Below are 18875 nucleotides of genomic sequence, written 5' to 3'. Positions count from 1 at the left end.
TCCCAGCACCATTTGTTGGAAAGATCATTCTTTCCTCTATAATATTCTTTCTTTAATATACAATCATTACGGAGAAAAAATTACAGTCCATATTCTACTTCAGGCCAAACTGAAAATTAGCAGTGCATATAAGTAATGAATTCTAAAAGATCAGATTACTTCTATTAAATAATACCTTCTTCTCAGTGGTTACTACAATATGCAACCACATTTTGTATAGCAACTACTTTTACTTGGCCTGGTTTGAGGACAATATCTGAAAATCTAGTAGAGAGAAATACGACTTAAGTTATAACAAAATCATAGTGCAAACCAGGATAACCTAGGAGTAAACCAGTGAGAAAATTCATCATTAGAAATTCAGAGAACAAAATGACAAATCCAAATACATGTCTGAAGTTCTGTCCTTACCATCAAATACATGAAAATGAAAAGAAAGACCGTGAATCGCCAGCTCATCACATCACTGACATTACATACCTAAGAGATGTGTCCAAATGTTGCCTGTTTCTGTGTGTATTCTGAAAATGCTCTTAAAACAGGCCCGGAAAGAAGGCATAGGAGGCCGGTGTCCGTGCAGGAGGAAGTCATTGTCCTTGAGCCAGTCTGGTAGCACATCATGAGGGATCACTCGCCACCGACCTTCCCAGACCTGGCAGAGGGGTATTATCAAACATCTTTGTGATTTTGTCAATTTAGCAACACTGATCCCTAACAACTATGTCTTACCACACTGTTTTATAATGGGAAAAATAGTTCATTTTTTAAAAGGCAAACATCTCAAAATGTATAATGTCTTATATTCTGAGTTCTTTAAAAAGACTGATGAAAAAGATATTTTTGCCGGGAATGGTGGCTCAAGCCTGTAATCCCGGCACTTTGGGAGGCCGAAGGGGGCGGATCACCTGAGGTCAGGAGTTCGAGACCAGCCAGTTCGAGTTGTTCCTAACATACGATAAGATAAAATAATGCCAAAAGACTAATCTTTATTTTTAACATCTGCTGCTAACATCTGCTCCTGACCAACATGGAGAAGCCCTATCTCTACTAAAAATACAAAAAATTCGCCGGACGTGGTGGCACATGCCTGTAATCCCACCTGTTCGGGAGGCTGAGGCAGGAGAATTGCTTGAACCCAGGAGACGGAGGTTGTGGTGAGCTGAGATGACGCCACTGCACTCCAGCCTGGGCAACAAGAGCAAAACTCTGCCGCAAAAAGAAAAAAAAAAAAAAGAAAAGAAAAGAAAGAAAGAAAAAGGTATTTTTAAGCGGGGACCTTAGGAAAAAGAAAGAGTAAATAAATTTATAGGACATGCCCTAAAACAGTGGTTTCAAACTGTTTCAATCTGGCTAACGGTGGGATGAAGGTTCCAAAGTCTCACTCATACAGACCCCCTTCATCCTATGTAACAGACTTTACCCCTGATAAATCCCTGTGGTATTAAATATGAACGTTTTTATTTTTAATATTCCTATTAGTAAAAACAGAATTACATAGAATCACACTTTTGTGCCTTTTGCTAAAATCTCTCTCTCCATCTTACTCTTTCTTCTCTTCCCACCGCACAAATATGATGAAGCAGAAAAGAGAACAGGAGTCAGAAAATTGTGGATCCCTGGCATTAACTAGCTATATGAGATTTAATTAATTATAAAACCTCCAACCTGAAGTTCCTTCATTTGTAAAATAGTGCTTCAGCTACTTCATAAGGAAATCATGAAGATCAAACAAAATGACACAAAGCATTTCACGAATTAGTAATTCCTGGCATCTACTCCAAAGATAGTATATGACTATCCCCAGGGGCTATCTCCTGTGGGACAGTTAAGTGTCTAATCCACCTTCCTGCTCGTGCTGCAGAGAGATGGTAAAGCAGCTCAGCCCTAACCGCCCTTTCAGTCCCTCAGCGCCCTTTCCTCCCTTTTCCTCATGGTCCCTCCCGCATCAGATTCTAGAGGAAAAGGGATCAGGAATCCGATATCCCCTCTGTAGGAAGTCTGTCAGCCTCTGCACCCTGCTTCTTTTAATGTCTCATAGCCCCAAGAGCTCACACCACAAGGACCACTCATCTTATCTAACTTGCTTCTGCTAGACAGAAGGATGCAAGGAAAAATGGCAGGCACATGGTCTATCTTCCAGCTAATGTGGGCTGAGCAGTTCTTCCAGTCTATTACCCTATAAAGCAAGAATCCAGGCTACAAATCAGCAAGATTCACCTTCAGACCTCCACCCTACCCACTACAGGGGTCTTGTGACATTATGGGTAAGCCACAGAAACTTGGCTCTCTCTCTACTCTGTGGAAACACTGCCACTTACTCCCAGCTACTGTGCCCATTCCTTTTGCTCCACAACCTGTTTCTTGTTCTGTGCTCTCTTACTTCCTTACAGATATTTGTAAAAGAACTAATCCTCTGTGTAACATCTCCACCTCCAAAGGAAGTGAGGACTAACAATTTAAGAACAGATGTGTCCCTCTTAACACTCTATCCAAACTAGCCCCCCAGCCTCTTGCCTGCTCTTCCTGCCCCCAGCCATACATAACCTCTCCTCCCTCCCCTTCCAACTCAAAACTTGGGGTCTATGGTTACTGGTGCAAATCTGGCTATTCTATGCTTGTTCCTAACATACGATAAAATAAAATAATGCCAAAAGACTAATGTTTATTTTTAACATCTGCTGCTAATAGTACTACCACTTACAAAAGTAGCTGTATAAGATCTTCCACAGGACTTTAGGGAGAGAAAGAGAGAAAGGGGATCAGGGATCCAGTATCCCTTCTGTTGGAACTGTTGGAAGTCTGTCAACCTCTGCAGTCTGCTTCTTTTAGTGTCAGAGAGAGACCAAGATACTGAATTTTTTGCATCAAATTTGAATTTGGGGAAAGACCACTATTGTTGAGATTAACCTTACAAAATGTTGCTATTACCTTATTTTAGGGGAATTTTATTTTCTGAAAGGGAGAGGAAGATAGAAATCAATTCTTACATCTTCAAGGCAATTCACAATGTGCACACAGCTCTGCTGTATCCGAAGTGCTACTCTGCTACCCCACATAGACAAAAGAGTCATATGTTCCCTTTTTACATTCAAAAAGAATATGTGAGTTTCTTACTGGTTATATATGCATATAATTTCAGAGTGATTTTCCCTGTTATTTCTAAACAAATGTTCTAGTGGTCTAAATACTGAGACAAGGAGCTATACTTTCTTAATTACACTGCAATTAGTGACACATTCAACAGACACTGCACCCTCATTCTCAACTTGGAGTCATATATAGTCAGCCAAATTCCAACACAAATCCTCTTTTACCCCCTAGAATAAAAGAAGAAGATCACAGCTTAGCCAAAGATGTATTTATTTATAAGCTTGACAAAGACACTGCCTACCTTCAAATATCTTAGCAATAATCCACTGGGTATGTGGGTATATTAGACCATAAAATAAAATGCACAGAAACATTTCTTAAAAAAAACAGCCGGGCGCAGTGGCTCACACCTGTAATCCCAGCACTATGGGAGGCCGAGGCGGGCGGATCACAAGGTCAGGAGATCGAGACCATCCTGGTCAACATGGTGAAACCCCATCTCTACTAAAAGTACAAAAATTAGCCGGGCATGGTAGCACATGCCTGTAATTCCAGCTACTCAGGAGGCTGAGGCAGGAGAATCACTTGAACCCGGGAGTCAGAGGTTGCAGTGAGTGGAGACTGTGCCACTGCACTCCAGTCTTGCGACAGAGTGAGACTCAAAAATAAATAAATCTCAAAAACAAATAAACTGCCCGTAGCATACATCCTATTCCCACATGGACCTGGTTATGCTGGTAAAATAGCAAAAATTGAAGTCTAGGGGCAAAAAGAGTGACCAAGATCACAGCACATTTCATATTAAACTGTCTCTGTTTACTTGCTTCCAATCCAAGAAATAGAATCCCTGTACCACTAGACATGGCTGGTTTTCAAGTGTGGTCAGTTGCACTGCCATGGCAGGGCAGAGCCACACCAGACAACACTGTGTAACAGGACGCCTCTTCATTCTGCTGTCATCAACAAACTGCTAAGGGATATTTAAAACACTCCTTTTTCTTCAGAAGATCATAGTTTGTAGCAAACAAATGTCCTGCCCTATTTATTCTCCGATCCACTGTTTAATTTAGAGTTTTCGTTGCTTTATTCTTTGCTCTCTGTTCAGAAAGGGAGGACAAAAAGGCAGTTAAGTCAGCTACAGCACCCCGCTGATCTCTAAATATTCAAATTCCCTAAAGGCCCAGATACTAAATTTGCCAACTTTGAGAGATTTCTTCACACCAAATTTTCATTTTAAAAACAAAATAATCTTTTGTATCCCTTTGTGCTAATTCTCCTGAGACAGTGATCACTAGAACGAATCTAGTGTTTTGTTCAGTTTCTTCACTCATTTTCAAACTGGCTAAAATTTTCTATTTCAGACCCATAAATGTTTAAACTCCCCCTGAAAACCCACTAGAGCCTTAGTCTTGGAAAGGATGTCTATGTTCAGATCACAATGTTCTCTTTTCATACCCTGGTCCAAAGTGATAGTATTCTAAGTCCACTGATCCCAATTATTTCCAGCATTATTGTGAATGTAAGAAAACCTATAGTCTCCTGGATCTAAGACCACGTGCATAAAAAGTTTTGGTTTCATAAAAGCCATGAAAAGCTACGTGTCACAAAAATTTCTCTCTATTAAATAGTAGTTCTCCAGAAATGTTTAATAAATCAATTTATATACACACAGACAGACTGACTTATGTTAATTAGATCCTACCTGCCAGGGCCCTTATTGATCTGATTGATCAAGTACCTACAAGTTTACCAATGTGTCTATTTTCTCTAAGCAAGCAAACTCAACTCTAAATTACTATTCTAGGGAAAAAAAAAAAGAGAATCCCACAATAGGTCCTAGGGAATCAGACAATGGACTGGAAGAAAAACCTTAGAGACAGAATATATACCAGCTGAACTGAAAATACCAGATGTACATGAAAAATGGAAAATTTCTCTCTCAAGAGTAGCCTGATTACTCAGAATTCCTAGAATCCCTAGAAAGAACAGTACATTTGCCATGGCAGTCAGTCAGCAGAACATTTAAGATTTAAGGGACCTGAGGAGGGCATTTTCCTATCTCCAGGCGTCAACCACTTCTGATTATGTTTCATTCTGTTTGTCTAAACCACCAATAAGACATTTACTCTCTTAACCTACATTAGGAAATATTTGTTTCCCAGCTGGATATCCTAGTTTTATCAGAGCTTTATCCTGGCTACTACAAGCCAACAAATGTATTGTGTCTTCAACAAGATTAGAGTCCCAAGACCACCTCTGTCCCCATCTTGCCACAGATCTTCCTCAAAGCAAACCAAAGGCTACAGTGCTACCACTCTCTCTAAAGGTTTCTGTTTGGGAAGGGCTGAATACATAGCATGACAATGACAAGAAATTGCACTCTTACCTTACAAACAAATTCTTCCATTTTTTCCATAGCATGATGGGCTTGCAAGAGAGGGGACATGCCCATAAACCCCTCATCTTCCTGAGGAGCTTCATCACTGCACTCGTGTTCCTCAGAGCTCTGCAAGGCAATCACAGAAACAGTCAAGGACAGAGACTGGGAGCCAAATGACACAATCAATACATTTCCCTTGCAGAATTATAATGAAATTCTTAAGGTTAAAACAAGGCCTTAGACAAGAATCAACAATATAGTAAGTCAGTTTATTATAGAATTATTAGTATTAAAAATGAACTCTAGTACTCAATTCTTCTGTGACAGATGAATTAACTGTCTACTATAGCAGCATCTCTGTGTTTGTTTCAGTAGCAAATTCCTGGCTTTACTGGTTTGTTTTTTTAAGAATTATGTCATAGATCCATAATAATATTACATAAAATTGAGAAATTACTGAGGGGAAAACCTCCAAGACTCGCACCTGGGACACATGAAATAAATAACTGTGATACACAATGTGGTAAGTACTCTAGTGGCAGATAGAAAAAGGAGAGAAAAACATCTAACAAATTTAAAAAAAATATATATCCAACACGGAGGAAAAGGCTTTATATATAGGTCATCTAACTTAATCCCAACCACCTTATTAAGTATTCTCATTCCCATTTAACATATTAAGAGCATTAGGCAAAGAGGTTAAATAAGTTGTCCAAGGTTAAAGCTGAAGTGGAAAAGTCAAAAAGTCAAACTCCAAAACCCACTGCCTTTCCACATTCTTCTTTTTTTTTTTTTTTTTTTTTCTTGAGACGGAGTCTCGCTCTGTTGCCCCAGGCTGGAGTGCAGTGGCCGGATCTCGGCTCACTGCAAGCTCCGCCTCCCGGATTTACGCCATTCTCCTGCCTCAGCTTCCCGAGTAGCTAGGACTACAGGCGCCCACCACCTCACCCGGCTAGTTTTTTTGTATTTTTTTTTTAGTAGAGACGGGGTTTCACCGTGTTAGCCAGGATGGTCTTGATCTCCTGACCTCGTGATCCACCCGTCTCGGCCTCCCAAAGTGCTGGGATTACAGGCTTGAGCCACCGCGCCCGGCTGCCTTTCCACATTCTGAAGAAAATGACTGATTTGTCTAGGCAAATGGAAAAAGAAGTGACAATCCGGTATGGTCTAAAGAGATAAATTACTAAAATTAAAATTTCTGCCTCCAGACCAAGGTTCATACTGGTTTAGATACAATGATATTGTGAGAAGAAGGGCAGCAGACTAGAAGTCAGGAGACCAAAGTGGTGAGGCCAGCTCTACCACTAACATCAATGGATCCTCACTGCAGGTCCATTTTCTCCCTACATATCAAGGGAGGAGTTTAAACAATCTCTACAGTCTTCTACATCTCTAAAAAATTCTATAATTCTTTAACTCAATTAATAAGACAGCACAAGAGAACCACAATTCCCTATCTAACCAAGAGTCTGTTTAGACAAACAGTACTGCTAACATCACTGCACAAAGAAATGAATGAATCCTCTACCTCTAACTGAAAAACTAATTGTTAAAAATGAACACAGAGGCAATGGGTAATCTACTACAACACTTTAAATTTGATCTTGTTTAAAAGGAAATTCTGAGATTTTAATTTTCCTGTTCTCCAGTTTATAAGCACTAACTAGAGGCTATGATGTGGCATGTGAGACATGTTACACACCAGTCTGATTTTATAAAAACATATAATCTCCAAGAAAACCATCTTGAATAAAATAACCCTCCATCTAAAACGTACTCTCTATCCTTCAATGACTAACCTTCATAGTTCCTATTTAAAACCCTTCTTTAACTATCCTAAACTCGTGTTCTTCAACCTTTCTTTCATTACTGCTACCCCCAAGCCCGGGATCTTTTTTTTTTTTTATTTTGAGACGGGGTCTCAGTGGTGCGATCATGGCTCACTGCAGCCTCAACCTCCTGGGCTCAAGCAATCCTCCACCTCAGCCTCCTGAATAGCTGGGGCTACAGGCGTGCACCACTGTGTGCACGTGTGTGTGTGTGCACCACTGTGTGCACGTGTGTGTGTGCACCACCGTGGGCACATGTGTGTGCAGTGCGTACAAGTATGCACCACTGTATCTGTGTGTGCACATGCGTGTTTATGTGTGTGTAGAGACGAGGTCTATGTTGCTCAGGCTGGTCTTGAACTCCTGGCCTCAAGCAATCCTCCTGCCTCAGCTTCCAAATATATTGGGATTATAGGTATGAGCCGCTGCACCTGGCCCTGGGACATTTTTAGATTGCTTTCTTAATCCCCATGAATTTTAATAACACAGATATACTATCTATGTACTGTGGCCCTATGGGGGTTTACAAACCATAGTAGTATTTAATAGTTTTTCACCGCCCACCCCACCAAGAACCAATTTTCATTAGAGACTGCATAACCTGTCTAACCCACAGCAGTTGCTTCTTCTGACTTGTTTCTTCTTCTGACTTCTTCTTCTGATTTCTTTAGCACTTAAATCTGTGCCTCTCATTTGACAGTAATATCTGATTACAGCTTTTATTGATTTATACTGTTTTATTTCATGTCTAATAGAATTTTACATTTTTAGTGTATCATTTCCTAAACTAGATTTTAAGTGTCTATCTTCTTCCCCATGGCTTCTAGAACATACTTACATGATGGCTAAATTAATAAATGCTCTAGAAGACTTTCAACAATAGATTAAAGAGGGCTGTGCCTAATTAAACATGAAATTAAAATGATAAAATTCCATTAAAATTATATAAAACCTGAAAACGGGCAACAGCTTGAAACGATTACAGCAGACCAATTTTAAAATATAAAATTACATGTTATGTAAAATAGCTCAAATATTTACGCATATTCAATGTATTTGATTCTTCACAAAGAAACAGAAACAGTCTTTATTCTCATGCAAATTATTGTCAGCAGTTTCAAAACTACAAATATGCACATAAAACACAACATGGTTAATGTATACTACCATTAAGTAAAACCTGATGAAATTGCACTCTGAATCAATATGATTCAGTAAGTAACCAATGCGCTTACTCACAATCAGTAATTCTGATTATCAGACTAAATGCAACTGATTACATACAGGACTACTGATAGCAGCCAAGACAGGAGGATGGCTTGAGCCCAGGAGCTCAACATGGTAAAACCCCATCTCCACAAAAAATATAAAAATTAGCCAGGACTGGTGTTGTGTGGCTGTTTGCAGTACCAGCTACTCAAGAAGCTCAGGGGGAGGACTCCTTGAGCCCCAGGAGGTCAAGGTTGCAATGAGCTGTGATCACGCCACTGCATTCCAGCCTGGGCAACAGAGCTACACCCTGTCTCAAAAAAAAAAAAAAAAAATGACTTTAGTAAAAATAAATATTTCCATCCATCCCAATATGTGAGCAAGATTCAGAATCTTTATAAAAGAATTATTTCCGGCCAGGCACAGTGGCTTACGCCTGTAATCCTAGCACTTTGGGAGGCCAAGGTGGGTGCACCACCTGAGGTCAGGATGTTGAGACCAGCCTAGCCAACATGGTGAAATCCCATCTCTACTAAAAATACAAGAATTAGCCAGGTGAGGTGGCGCGCACCTGTAATCCCAGGTACTCAGGAGGCTGGAGACAGGAGAATCGCTTGAACCCAGGAGGTGGGGGTTGCAGTGAGCCGAGATCGTGCCACTGCACTCCAGCCTGGGCAACAAGAGAAACAAACAAAACAAAAATATTTCCTTCAGAAGGGCAAAGTATTAATAAATCTGTTGATTTAGCAAGTATTATGACCAATTCTCACCCTTGTATAATGGAATATTCACAAATGTGTTCTCAAAGGATAAATTAAAATACTAGACCATAATTAACTATTTCTTGTGTTCAAGTATTATGGAGTTGTTAACGAGGTATCCACATGGTGTGGGTGGTGGTAAATGCAGTTCCCCGGGTTAGAAAGAGGATAAAGTAGGAATACAGTGCCAGAGTTAAACACTGGCTAAAACACAGGATAAAAAATACTTTCCCTAGGGTATACCGTATGTCACATACTGATGGCTTGGAAAGACTATGCTAGACACTGTATTTAAAATAGTCTCTGTCTTCCAATATTAAGTCCAAATGACTATTTTATTATGAGTGAAATTACTATTTCCAACTTCCATCCAACAGCCACCAAACCACAGTACCCAAAGCTATCTCTCTGAACAACAAATTGTATCTATATTCAATGATCACATACATGCTATGTTCTGCTTCTGTTGTCATACTCCTTACCACATACCCTCAACAAAATTATGACAAGATACACGACATTGTGAAAGATTAAACAAAACCAAAGCTGCGAAGAATAAAGGCATAAAACTTAATTCTCCAGGTTTTTCTATGAATAACTATTATATTTAAATTTGTAGAGGTCAATGCTTTGAAATGAGCACACAGACATTTTGAAATATCTCTTCCCTCCCGCCATCTGTTTTCAGTAAAGTCCATCTGTGAGAACTTTGCTGACTGTATTTCAAAACATAGTAACACTTGACTTTGATGATCTGTCCAAACTGCAACCTAAAATGAGAATTTTCCAGAGTACACTTTACCTTTGGAAAGACAGAACCATAGTGATAAAGATAAAAGGTCTTTAAGATCAGCCTAATATGAAAATAATTCACAAACCTATTGGGTATTTATTGGTTTTGGCCCAACTCAATTCAACAGAGTAATTCAGTTTAACAAATATTTATTAGATGATTAAAAATAAGATGAATAAAACATAGTCTCTGTCTTCCATGGACTTACAATCTAATAAAGTGCTCATTTAGCCACATAAATAACTATCATAGGAAAAAAAGGTATAGCTAGTTCAAAGATAGAAATTGTAAGGCTCAGGAAAAGCTGCATGAAGAATAAAAATTTTGCAAAGACAAGATAAAGGAAAATAACCAAGTGGGAAAAGCAGAAGTACCATGTTGAGTAAAAGAGACTAGTTCAACTAAAGCTTCAGGTGCATTTAGGAAAGTAGCAAAACATAAATGATGTATTTAAATGTTAGTGGAAGTGCACAAAGTGCCACAAAGACTCTCAATCATGATACTATCTACCATCCACAATTAGACGAAAAAGGTCAAGAAATGGTACAGTATCCAGGGCTGGAAACAGTAAACCTTTGATTAAAATTTGTCTGCCTTTATAAATGTCATTGAGAATTGAGACCTTCTGCATTCACACAGCTTAATTATGAGGACTAAGATCTATGGCCCCTATATCAACATAACTTTATTATTTGTTCTAGGAAATTACTGCCCAGGAAGGTAAGAATGCAAACCAGTAAAGAACTTCATCATTAGCTTTAGGAATTTCTCAAAAACTCATTCAACTGAACAACAGACTGCACAATTCGATCCTTAGAACAATAAATTGCTCAACTGGGCAAACATGCTCACTTATCAAATAAGTATTGTTCATCAAGACTTGGTCCAAGAATTCTATCACCAACTTAGCACAGGGCCAAGTAAAATCTCCTTAAACTACTTGAACCCAGACCCCAAAACCCTGTAAATATCCATATCCAATACTTTCTTTCTGAAATACTTCTAGGACTCTTTAAGGCAGGGTTCACCCTTACTGGAGTATATAATAAACCTGGCTTAGTTTGATCAACAGGTGATTTTTATGGTCTTTTTCCAAGTTGACAGGTTGAAGCCAGCCTTAACTTTAGAAACTGGAAATGTGTACCAAGGGCATTAGCAAGCTGATATTACTAACAAATGAAAACAAAGAAGTTTGTGGAAACAAAGCTATCCACAAAAATAAAAATAAAAAAAGACAGCTGAAGAATAAGTATTGATGGATATATACCCAGTATTCTCCAAAAGAATAACTGCAATATGTAGTCTACATGAATATTCATTCTGGCCTGCCTAGAAATATACGTACTCTGACTTCCATCAAAGCTTGATGGAAAAGATCTTTAAAATCACTCAGTTTCTTTTTTTTTTTTCTTTTTTTTTTAAGACACAGTCTCACTCTGTCGCCCGGGCTGGAGTGCAGTGGCCTGATCTCAGCTCACTGCAAGCTCCGCCTCCCGGGTTTACGCCATTCTCCTGCCTCAGCCTCCCGAGTAGCTGGGACTACAGGCGCCCACCACCTCGCCCGGCTAATTTTTTGTATTTTTTTTTAGTAGAGACGGAGTTTCACCGTGTTAGCCAGGATGGTCTCGATCTCCTGACCTCGTGATCCGCCCATCTCGGCCTCCCAAAGTGCTGGGATTACAGGCTTGAGCCACCGCGCCCGGCCAAAATCACTCAGTTTCTTAAAAATTCTCAAATAGCAATTCTATCTTTTTTTTTTTTTTTTTTTTTTGAGACAAGGTCTCGCTCTTGTCCCCCCAGGCTGGAGTGTGATGGCGTGATCTCGGCTCTCTCGGCTCACTGCAACCTCTGCCTCCAGGGTTCAAGCGATTCTCCTGCTTCAGCCTCCCGAGAAGTTGGGATTACAGGGTTGAGCCACCACGCCCAGCCTCTCATCTTAATTGAATTTCTTAAGCAGACTTCTCCATGAAAATAAAATGAAGTGACTGACAAGAGTCTATTTACGAGTTAGGTTTCGTATAATAAACTATTATATAGTGGCATTCTTGAGTTTGGTTAAAGTAAACCAGTTTAACAGAATATGAAGGTTGAATGAATAAAAGTTCCTTATCTCCCAATTTATAAAGAAGAATCTGGAGCAGAGGAAAAGTAGGACAACCATAAAGGCTGATCTCTTTATTCAACCTAATATCTTGAAAGCTCAGAAAGGGAGCAGGAGGCAGAGGGGAGCCATAAATATAAAGAGTAGGACAACCTGGTTTGAAATGCCTCCGTATTTTTGTCCAAAAGCTTACAGAATGCCTCCTAACTATACACTTTAGCAAATATAGGTAAGAGTCCAGGCTTTAGGGTCAGAGGCCTAGAGGCAATGGTCTAATCATTTCGACAAGTACGCATTACACAAAATTTGAAACTGATATAAATTTCAAAAAGAAATTTGAATGATGGTATAATACTGGACCAGGAGGCTAAAAACCTAGATTTCAGGTCCTAGCTGTCTTGTCTTACTACCACATCGTCCACCCCACTGTACCCTGACTTTTCATTCCAGCTATGCTGGACATTTTTCAGGTTCAGACATCAGTATGTGCCAGTGTGTACTCAATAAACATCAGCTATTATTATTACTATTCCCTACAGGCACCATATTATATCTTGCTTCTGAATCTTCACATCTGCTGTTCCCTTTGTCTAGAATGTCCTTTAGTCCTTTCTTAGCTAAATCCATTTGCAGCTGGAGTTACTACCATAGTAATCTGTGCATAAAATCACACAGCACTCACCACAAATGTACTGATTTACCTGTCTCTCCAACTAAACTACATGCTGCTTAAGGGCAAAAACTATGTCTTCTCAAGTCCAAAGTGCCAACACATGGTAAAGAAACTAAAAACATTTGAAGAAGGATTAAAAGCATCCATGTGTCTACTAAACTAAATGACTTTTGGGATCCCTTCCACTTTGACAGTCTAGGAACCAAGTTTGAGTACGTGAAAGAAAGTTGGTACTATTTAAGAGAAATTAGGATTAGGAAGTTAGAACAGAAGGAAAAGCTGGTGGGGGAGTGGACAGTTAACCTTAGTTTAAAATTAGTTCAATTTGAAATGGTTAAAAGTCCAATAAAGAAGAAAGCACTTCTCATTTGAAGGGTCTAGGGGAAAAAAAAGAAGACAGCACTACAATGATAGATTTAGAAATCACCTTTATGGAAAAGGTTGTTGAAGTCAAGGGTGGCTGAGATATGTGGGTAACTTCAATGTGTTTATCACGATTTACTACAGTTATAGTAGTCAAGTACTATTACAAAGGAAGGACAGAGTAACAATTATTATTTATTATACACTACATGACAGACACTGTACTAAGTGATTTTTACAAATTAATCAAACCTTCATAACAAGTTTCTGAAATGAGTATATTTCTATTCCCATTTTATTAAGTGGAAATCTAGATCAAGTACGGTAAATGAAGAAACAGAAGCCACGAGAAGGAACACAGCTCTAAGTAGTACCTTAATTCCCAACACCACCATCTTGCCTAATTACTTCAAAAATTATGCAAGTGTATACACACATCAAATGTTTTCTGTAGACTGAATAAATGTCTCATTCATAAAGTAGGTATAACTACTTTAAAATACAGGTAGGTGCTGCGTGAATTACAAAATACAAATTCACTTAAGATGAACTGAATTCATAGCCAATTTCTATCATGTATTTTTTTCAAACTAATATTTAGAATGTATCATGTAGTGAGGTCTGTTAAATATTTCTGATGTTTAAAGGGAGAATGGGATCATCTTCCTAACCCAGTAACTCCACTCACAGGTATGTAGCTAATGGAAGTGTATACATTTGTTCCCTAAAAAACAAGTACTGGAATGTTCATAGCAACACTATTTATAATAGCCCCAAGTTAGATACAACCCAGATTGCCTTCATATAAATAAAATAAAAATTGGTACAGTAATATAAAGAAATACCACAGACCAATACAAACGAACAATCTACAGCTATACCCAGAAAATACAGATGAATTTCACAAACATGATACTGAACAAAAGAAGCCAGATATAAGAGTATATATGGAATCATTACAATAAGATAAAGTACAAAAGAAGCAAAATTAATCTATGCCATTAGAAGTCAGGGTAATGGTTCCCTCTGGGGGAGTGGGAATAGGCAGTTAGTATGAGGAGGTAATAAGGAACCTCCAGGAGTGCTGGTTATTCAGGAGTGTCTAGTTTATAAAAGTTTGCCAAACTATCCACTTATGATATACCTACGTGTGTATGTGTGTAATACTTTAATAAGGTTTTTGTCATTTTTCTTTGAAGGATCCTCCTTCGCAGAAGTTTGAAAAATAATGATATAGAAGAGATCAGGGATACAAATTCAGGTCACTCTGAGTACAAAACCCTGCTTTTTCCCTTTTACCAAACTGTTTCTACAAAATTACTTACTAGTCCACAGAAATGGCTTCACTAAATAAAACCAGGCATGATAAAAGTTATCAAAGAAGGCATTAAAAGGGCTGCTTAAGCAAAGATACCTAACTGGATTGATTTATGAAAAAAGTAAACTATGGCCCTCACTCATTTTTTATTCCATTACAAAAAAGTATTAATATAGTGTTGGGGACCACAGAATTTCTGAGGATAAGAAAATCTTAGCTGTTTATCACCCAGTTAAACATCTCCATTTTAATGTAAGGAAAATGAAACCCAAAGAAATCAAGAAAATTAGCCAAAGTCACACATCTGGCTGGCAATACAGCCAGGACTAAAACTCAGGTTTAATCATTCATTTCTTTACTTAAATACTGCACAAATACAATATTCTTGGAATATACATTTGTGTAATTTTCTGTTTTGAGCCAGGGTCTTACTCTGTTGCCAAGGTTAGAATGCAGTGGCACAATCATGGCTCACTGCAGCCTCAAATTCCTGGGCTCAAGTGATTCTCCCATCTCAGTCTCCCAAGTAGCTGGGGACTACAGGTACATGCCACCAGGCCCGGGTAATTTTTGTGTTCTTTGTAGAGATAAGGTTTTGCCATGTTGTCCAGTCTGATCTCGAACTCCTGGGCTCAAGCAATCTGCCTGCCTCAACCTCTCAAAGCTGTTAGGATTACAGGCGTGAGCCACCAGGTCCAGCCATTCCTAGACTATTTTGGATGCAGAGGATAAACATGTTCAAGTGAGTGGAGACAGATAACCACCAATCTATTTTTTATAAGATAAATACAAATCTAATAAAAACAAAAAGAAATAAAGAGAGATTAACTTTGTCCTTTGGATATAACAGAGGAAGTCTTTTCTTTTTGATCCAAATATACACCTCCAATGATATGCTACATCTAACATTTATTAAGTGCTTTCTCTATACCGGGCAGTTACACGCACTAAGTTATTCTCATTACAACCCTGTGAGACAAGAGGCATACTACTACATACTGCATTTACAAAAGAGGAAAACTCAGCTCCTCGAGGCCCAGCTTTACCCTGATGTAATTCCTGCTGGTCTGGAACTTACATATATATATTATGAAAAAAAAACTGTGATCATTGGCTCTCAATCTTTAAGTGTGTCTCACAATCACATAGGGGAGCTTGTGACAAATACAATTCCTACTGCAGATATTTCAATTTTAAAGTATTTAGTTTCTAATACTCTTTCTAAAAATCCATTCTGCTTCATAAGGAATCGAAGAGACTAACCTCTCCATCACCTCAAATAAGGAAGGGATTCCTATGCACAGGTAAGCGTAATCTAACTGTACACACAGGTACTTTATTTAATGTTACTTGAGAGCCAGTTCCACAACTACAATGGATCACTATCACCTATCACAGGGTCTCTTTTTCCACAAGTCTGATCATCTATGGAAATAATGTACTTTAAAATGTATTAAAGGTAAATAATCATTGAAATTGCCATATCGCACTTTTTACAATAAACCAATGAAAAGAAAATCCTGCCCCTCTGAAGAGAAAAAGTATATCATCCCCCTGGACAAGAGTCCCAGTGTATAATACACATACATTCACACGAAACCTCAGTTTCCTCATCTGTAAAACAGATTCTAATAATATCTATTCCAAAGGCTACCTTAGGAATGAATAATATATTCAAAAGAGCTCAAAAATTGCTTCATCCATTGTAAAAGATCAATTAAAGTGAACTACCATTATTCTCCTGATAAGAATGCATTTATTCTCTCGAAGATTAAAGAAGTAGAATAGTTAAGCTTCCCTAAGCATCTAAATAGTATACCTCCCCATGTGCTCCTTTTGTACATCTCTTTAAAGAAACTACTTGAAACCACTTAGACACAGAACTTTAAATTTGTTGCTGATAAATTCATTCAACAACTATTTGTTATATGCCACTCAAAGATCAGGTTAGACACTGAGGATACCAGGGGAAAACAAAAGGGCAAGATTCTTACCACCATGGAACTGGAGTCTACAAGCAAAAACAATTATTAAATAATTACAAATTTTTATAAAATATGTTGTGTATATATGTTTATAAACATAAATATATAAGTCACACAAATATATGTCACGATATGCACTGTAACGGAAAATAAAAGGTGATTAAAGATAACAATGGGAAACCTGATATAGAATGAAGTGGGGGTAGAGAACTTAACCTGAATACTGAAGGATGAGCAGCAATTAGGCAGAGGTGTGGGTGTAAGAACACTCCAGGCAGAGGAAAGAGCCATGTTTGAAGGCTCTGAAGCTGCAAAGAGCCCAGCCTGTTTAAGAAACTTAAATAAGGCCAATACGGTTGCAGCTCAATGAACACGGAGAACAATGTCCTGAAATGAAGTTGGACAGATAGGGTAGCAGTGAGATCACGCAGGATCCTACAGGTTATAGAAAGGATTTGGGATTTTACCAAAAGTGCAATGGGAAACAAATGAATTTCTTAAATGGGAATGGCATAATAAAGTTTGCATTTTTAAGAGCTCTCTCTAGGAACTGTGTGAAGAATATATTGGACAGTACAAGAAACAAAACAGAAGTCCTGACAGGAGGTGTATTCCAGATGGAAGGTGGTGGTGGCTTAAAGTAATGGCAGAACAGACAATGAGAAAACCATTTGAAGTTAAATTGACACAACTTGAGTTTTATAGTAAGTTTGAATTTAGCTTCTATTTCCAAATTCCTCAAAGAGGTTAATATTCAAAATCCTGAGCAAAGCTAACCTAGGCAGATCTCTTGATAAAAGCTCAAGAGTTAACTGGCTATGATGAAATACCATTCACGCCCACTAGGATAGTTACATTCAAAACATAGTAACAATAGTCAGTGTGGGTGTGCAGAAAGTGGAACCCCCACACACTGTTAGTGGGAATATACACTGGTGCAGCTGCTATGAAAAACACTCAAAATATTAAACACAGAGTTAACATATAATCCAGAAAAATCCCTCCTGAGTATATACCCAACAGAAATGAAAACAAATCCATAGAAAAGCTTTTACATGAATGATACAGCAACATTATTTGCAACAGTCGAAAAGTATAAACAACCCAAGTGTCCATCAATCATTATTGGATAGATAAACTATAGTACAGTAGCTTCCCCATCCACAGGAAATATGTTCTAAGACCCCCAGTGGATGCCTGAAATCATGCATACTGCTGGACTCTATATATGCTGTGTTTTTTCCTATACATACATACCAATAACAAAGTTTAATTTATAAATGAGGTATGGTAAGAGATTAACAACAACCAATAACAAAATAGAACAATTTTAACAATATGCTGTAAAAAAAAAAGTTATGTGAATAAGCCCTCTCACTCAAAATATCTTAGTGTACTGTACTCAGGCTTCTTGTGATCTGTGACCTTATAACAAGATGGCTACTAAGTAAGTAAGCAGCCAGCCATCTGCAGCATGGATATGCTGGACAAAGGGATGATTCATTTCCTGGGTAAGACAGGACAGGGCAAGGAAGGTGTGAGACTTCATCACACCACTCAGATCAGCACAAAGTTTAAAACATCAATTATTTCTGAATTTTTCATTTAATATTTTCAGATCTCAGTTGACCCAGGGGTAACTGAAACCACAGAATGTGAAACCACAAATAAGAAACGACCTCTGTAATCCATACAATGGAGTATTATTCAGTCATAAAAAGGAATGAAGTATTGGTACATACTACAATATTGATGAAACTTAAAAACATTATGCTAAGTAAAAGAAGCTAGATACGAAACACCACGTCTTACAATTCCATTTATTAAAAAGTCCAGAATAGACAAAGCCATAGAAACAGAAAGTAGACTAGAGGTTGCCTAGGGTTGGGGTTAGAGATGGGAAGTGATGGCAAATGGGTTAAGGGTTTTCTTTAGGGGATGATGAAAATGTCCTAAAGTCAGATTGAAGTGATGGTTGTAAAACCCTGTGACTAATAAAACCATTGAATTGTACACTTTAAATGGGTTAATTTTATGGTATGTAAAATTTATCTCAAAAAAAATTTTTAAGAGTCAACTGTGAGTAAATGTGATATTTTCCTTTAACAAACAGTAAATAAATCTAACTTCATTTCCCTAATAATCCTCAGAGAATGTGTTGAGATTTCTTTGCAAAGCATGTTGCTAAGAAGTTTTTAATACATTAACTATTTTAAATAAAATACTTATTTAAAATAAATAAATATTAAAAAATAGGGACTGGTTTGGTTTTGTTTATTATTATTATTTTTATTATTTTTCCTTAACTATCTCCTACCAGAAGGAGGTGTTTTGTTTTGTTTTGTTTTGTTTTGTTTTGTTTTGTTTTCCCTG

General features: G+C 38.0%; 1 protein-coding gene across 2 annotated transcripts in view; it reads right to left on the bottom strand.

The window, feature by feature from the left end:
- Nucleotides 1-18875, bottom strand: part of ADIPOR2 (adiponectin receptor 2) — a 93278-nt gene that overhangs the window by 10180 nt on the left and 64223 nt on the right. For both annotated transcript variants that reach the window (XM_023182910.3, XM_023182911.3), the window contains exons 3-4: nt 5477-5596; nt 481-652 (exon numbers count right to left, since the gene is read on the bottom strand). In XM_023182910.3, coding sequence (XP_023038678.1) covers nt 481-652; nt 5477-5596 — 292 coding nt within the window. The remainder of the gene's footprint in view (nt 1-480; nt 653-5476; nt 5597-18875) is intronic.

Source organism: Piliocolobus tephrosceles, chromosome 10 (assembly GCF_002776525.5).
Source record: "Piliocolobus tephrosceles isolate RC106 chromosome 10, ASM277652v3, whole genome shotgun sequence".
NCBI lineage: Eukaryota > Metazoa > Chordata > Mammalia > Primates > Cercopithecidae > Piliocolobus > Piliocolobus tephrosceles.
The sequence above is the reverse complement of the archived record's forward strand: the minus strand, read 5'-3'. Positions and strand labels throughout refer to the sequence as shown.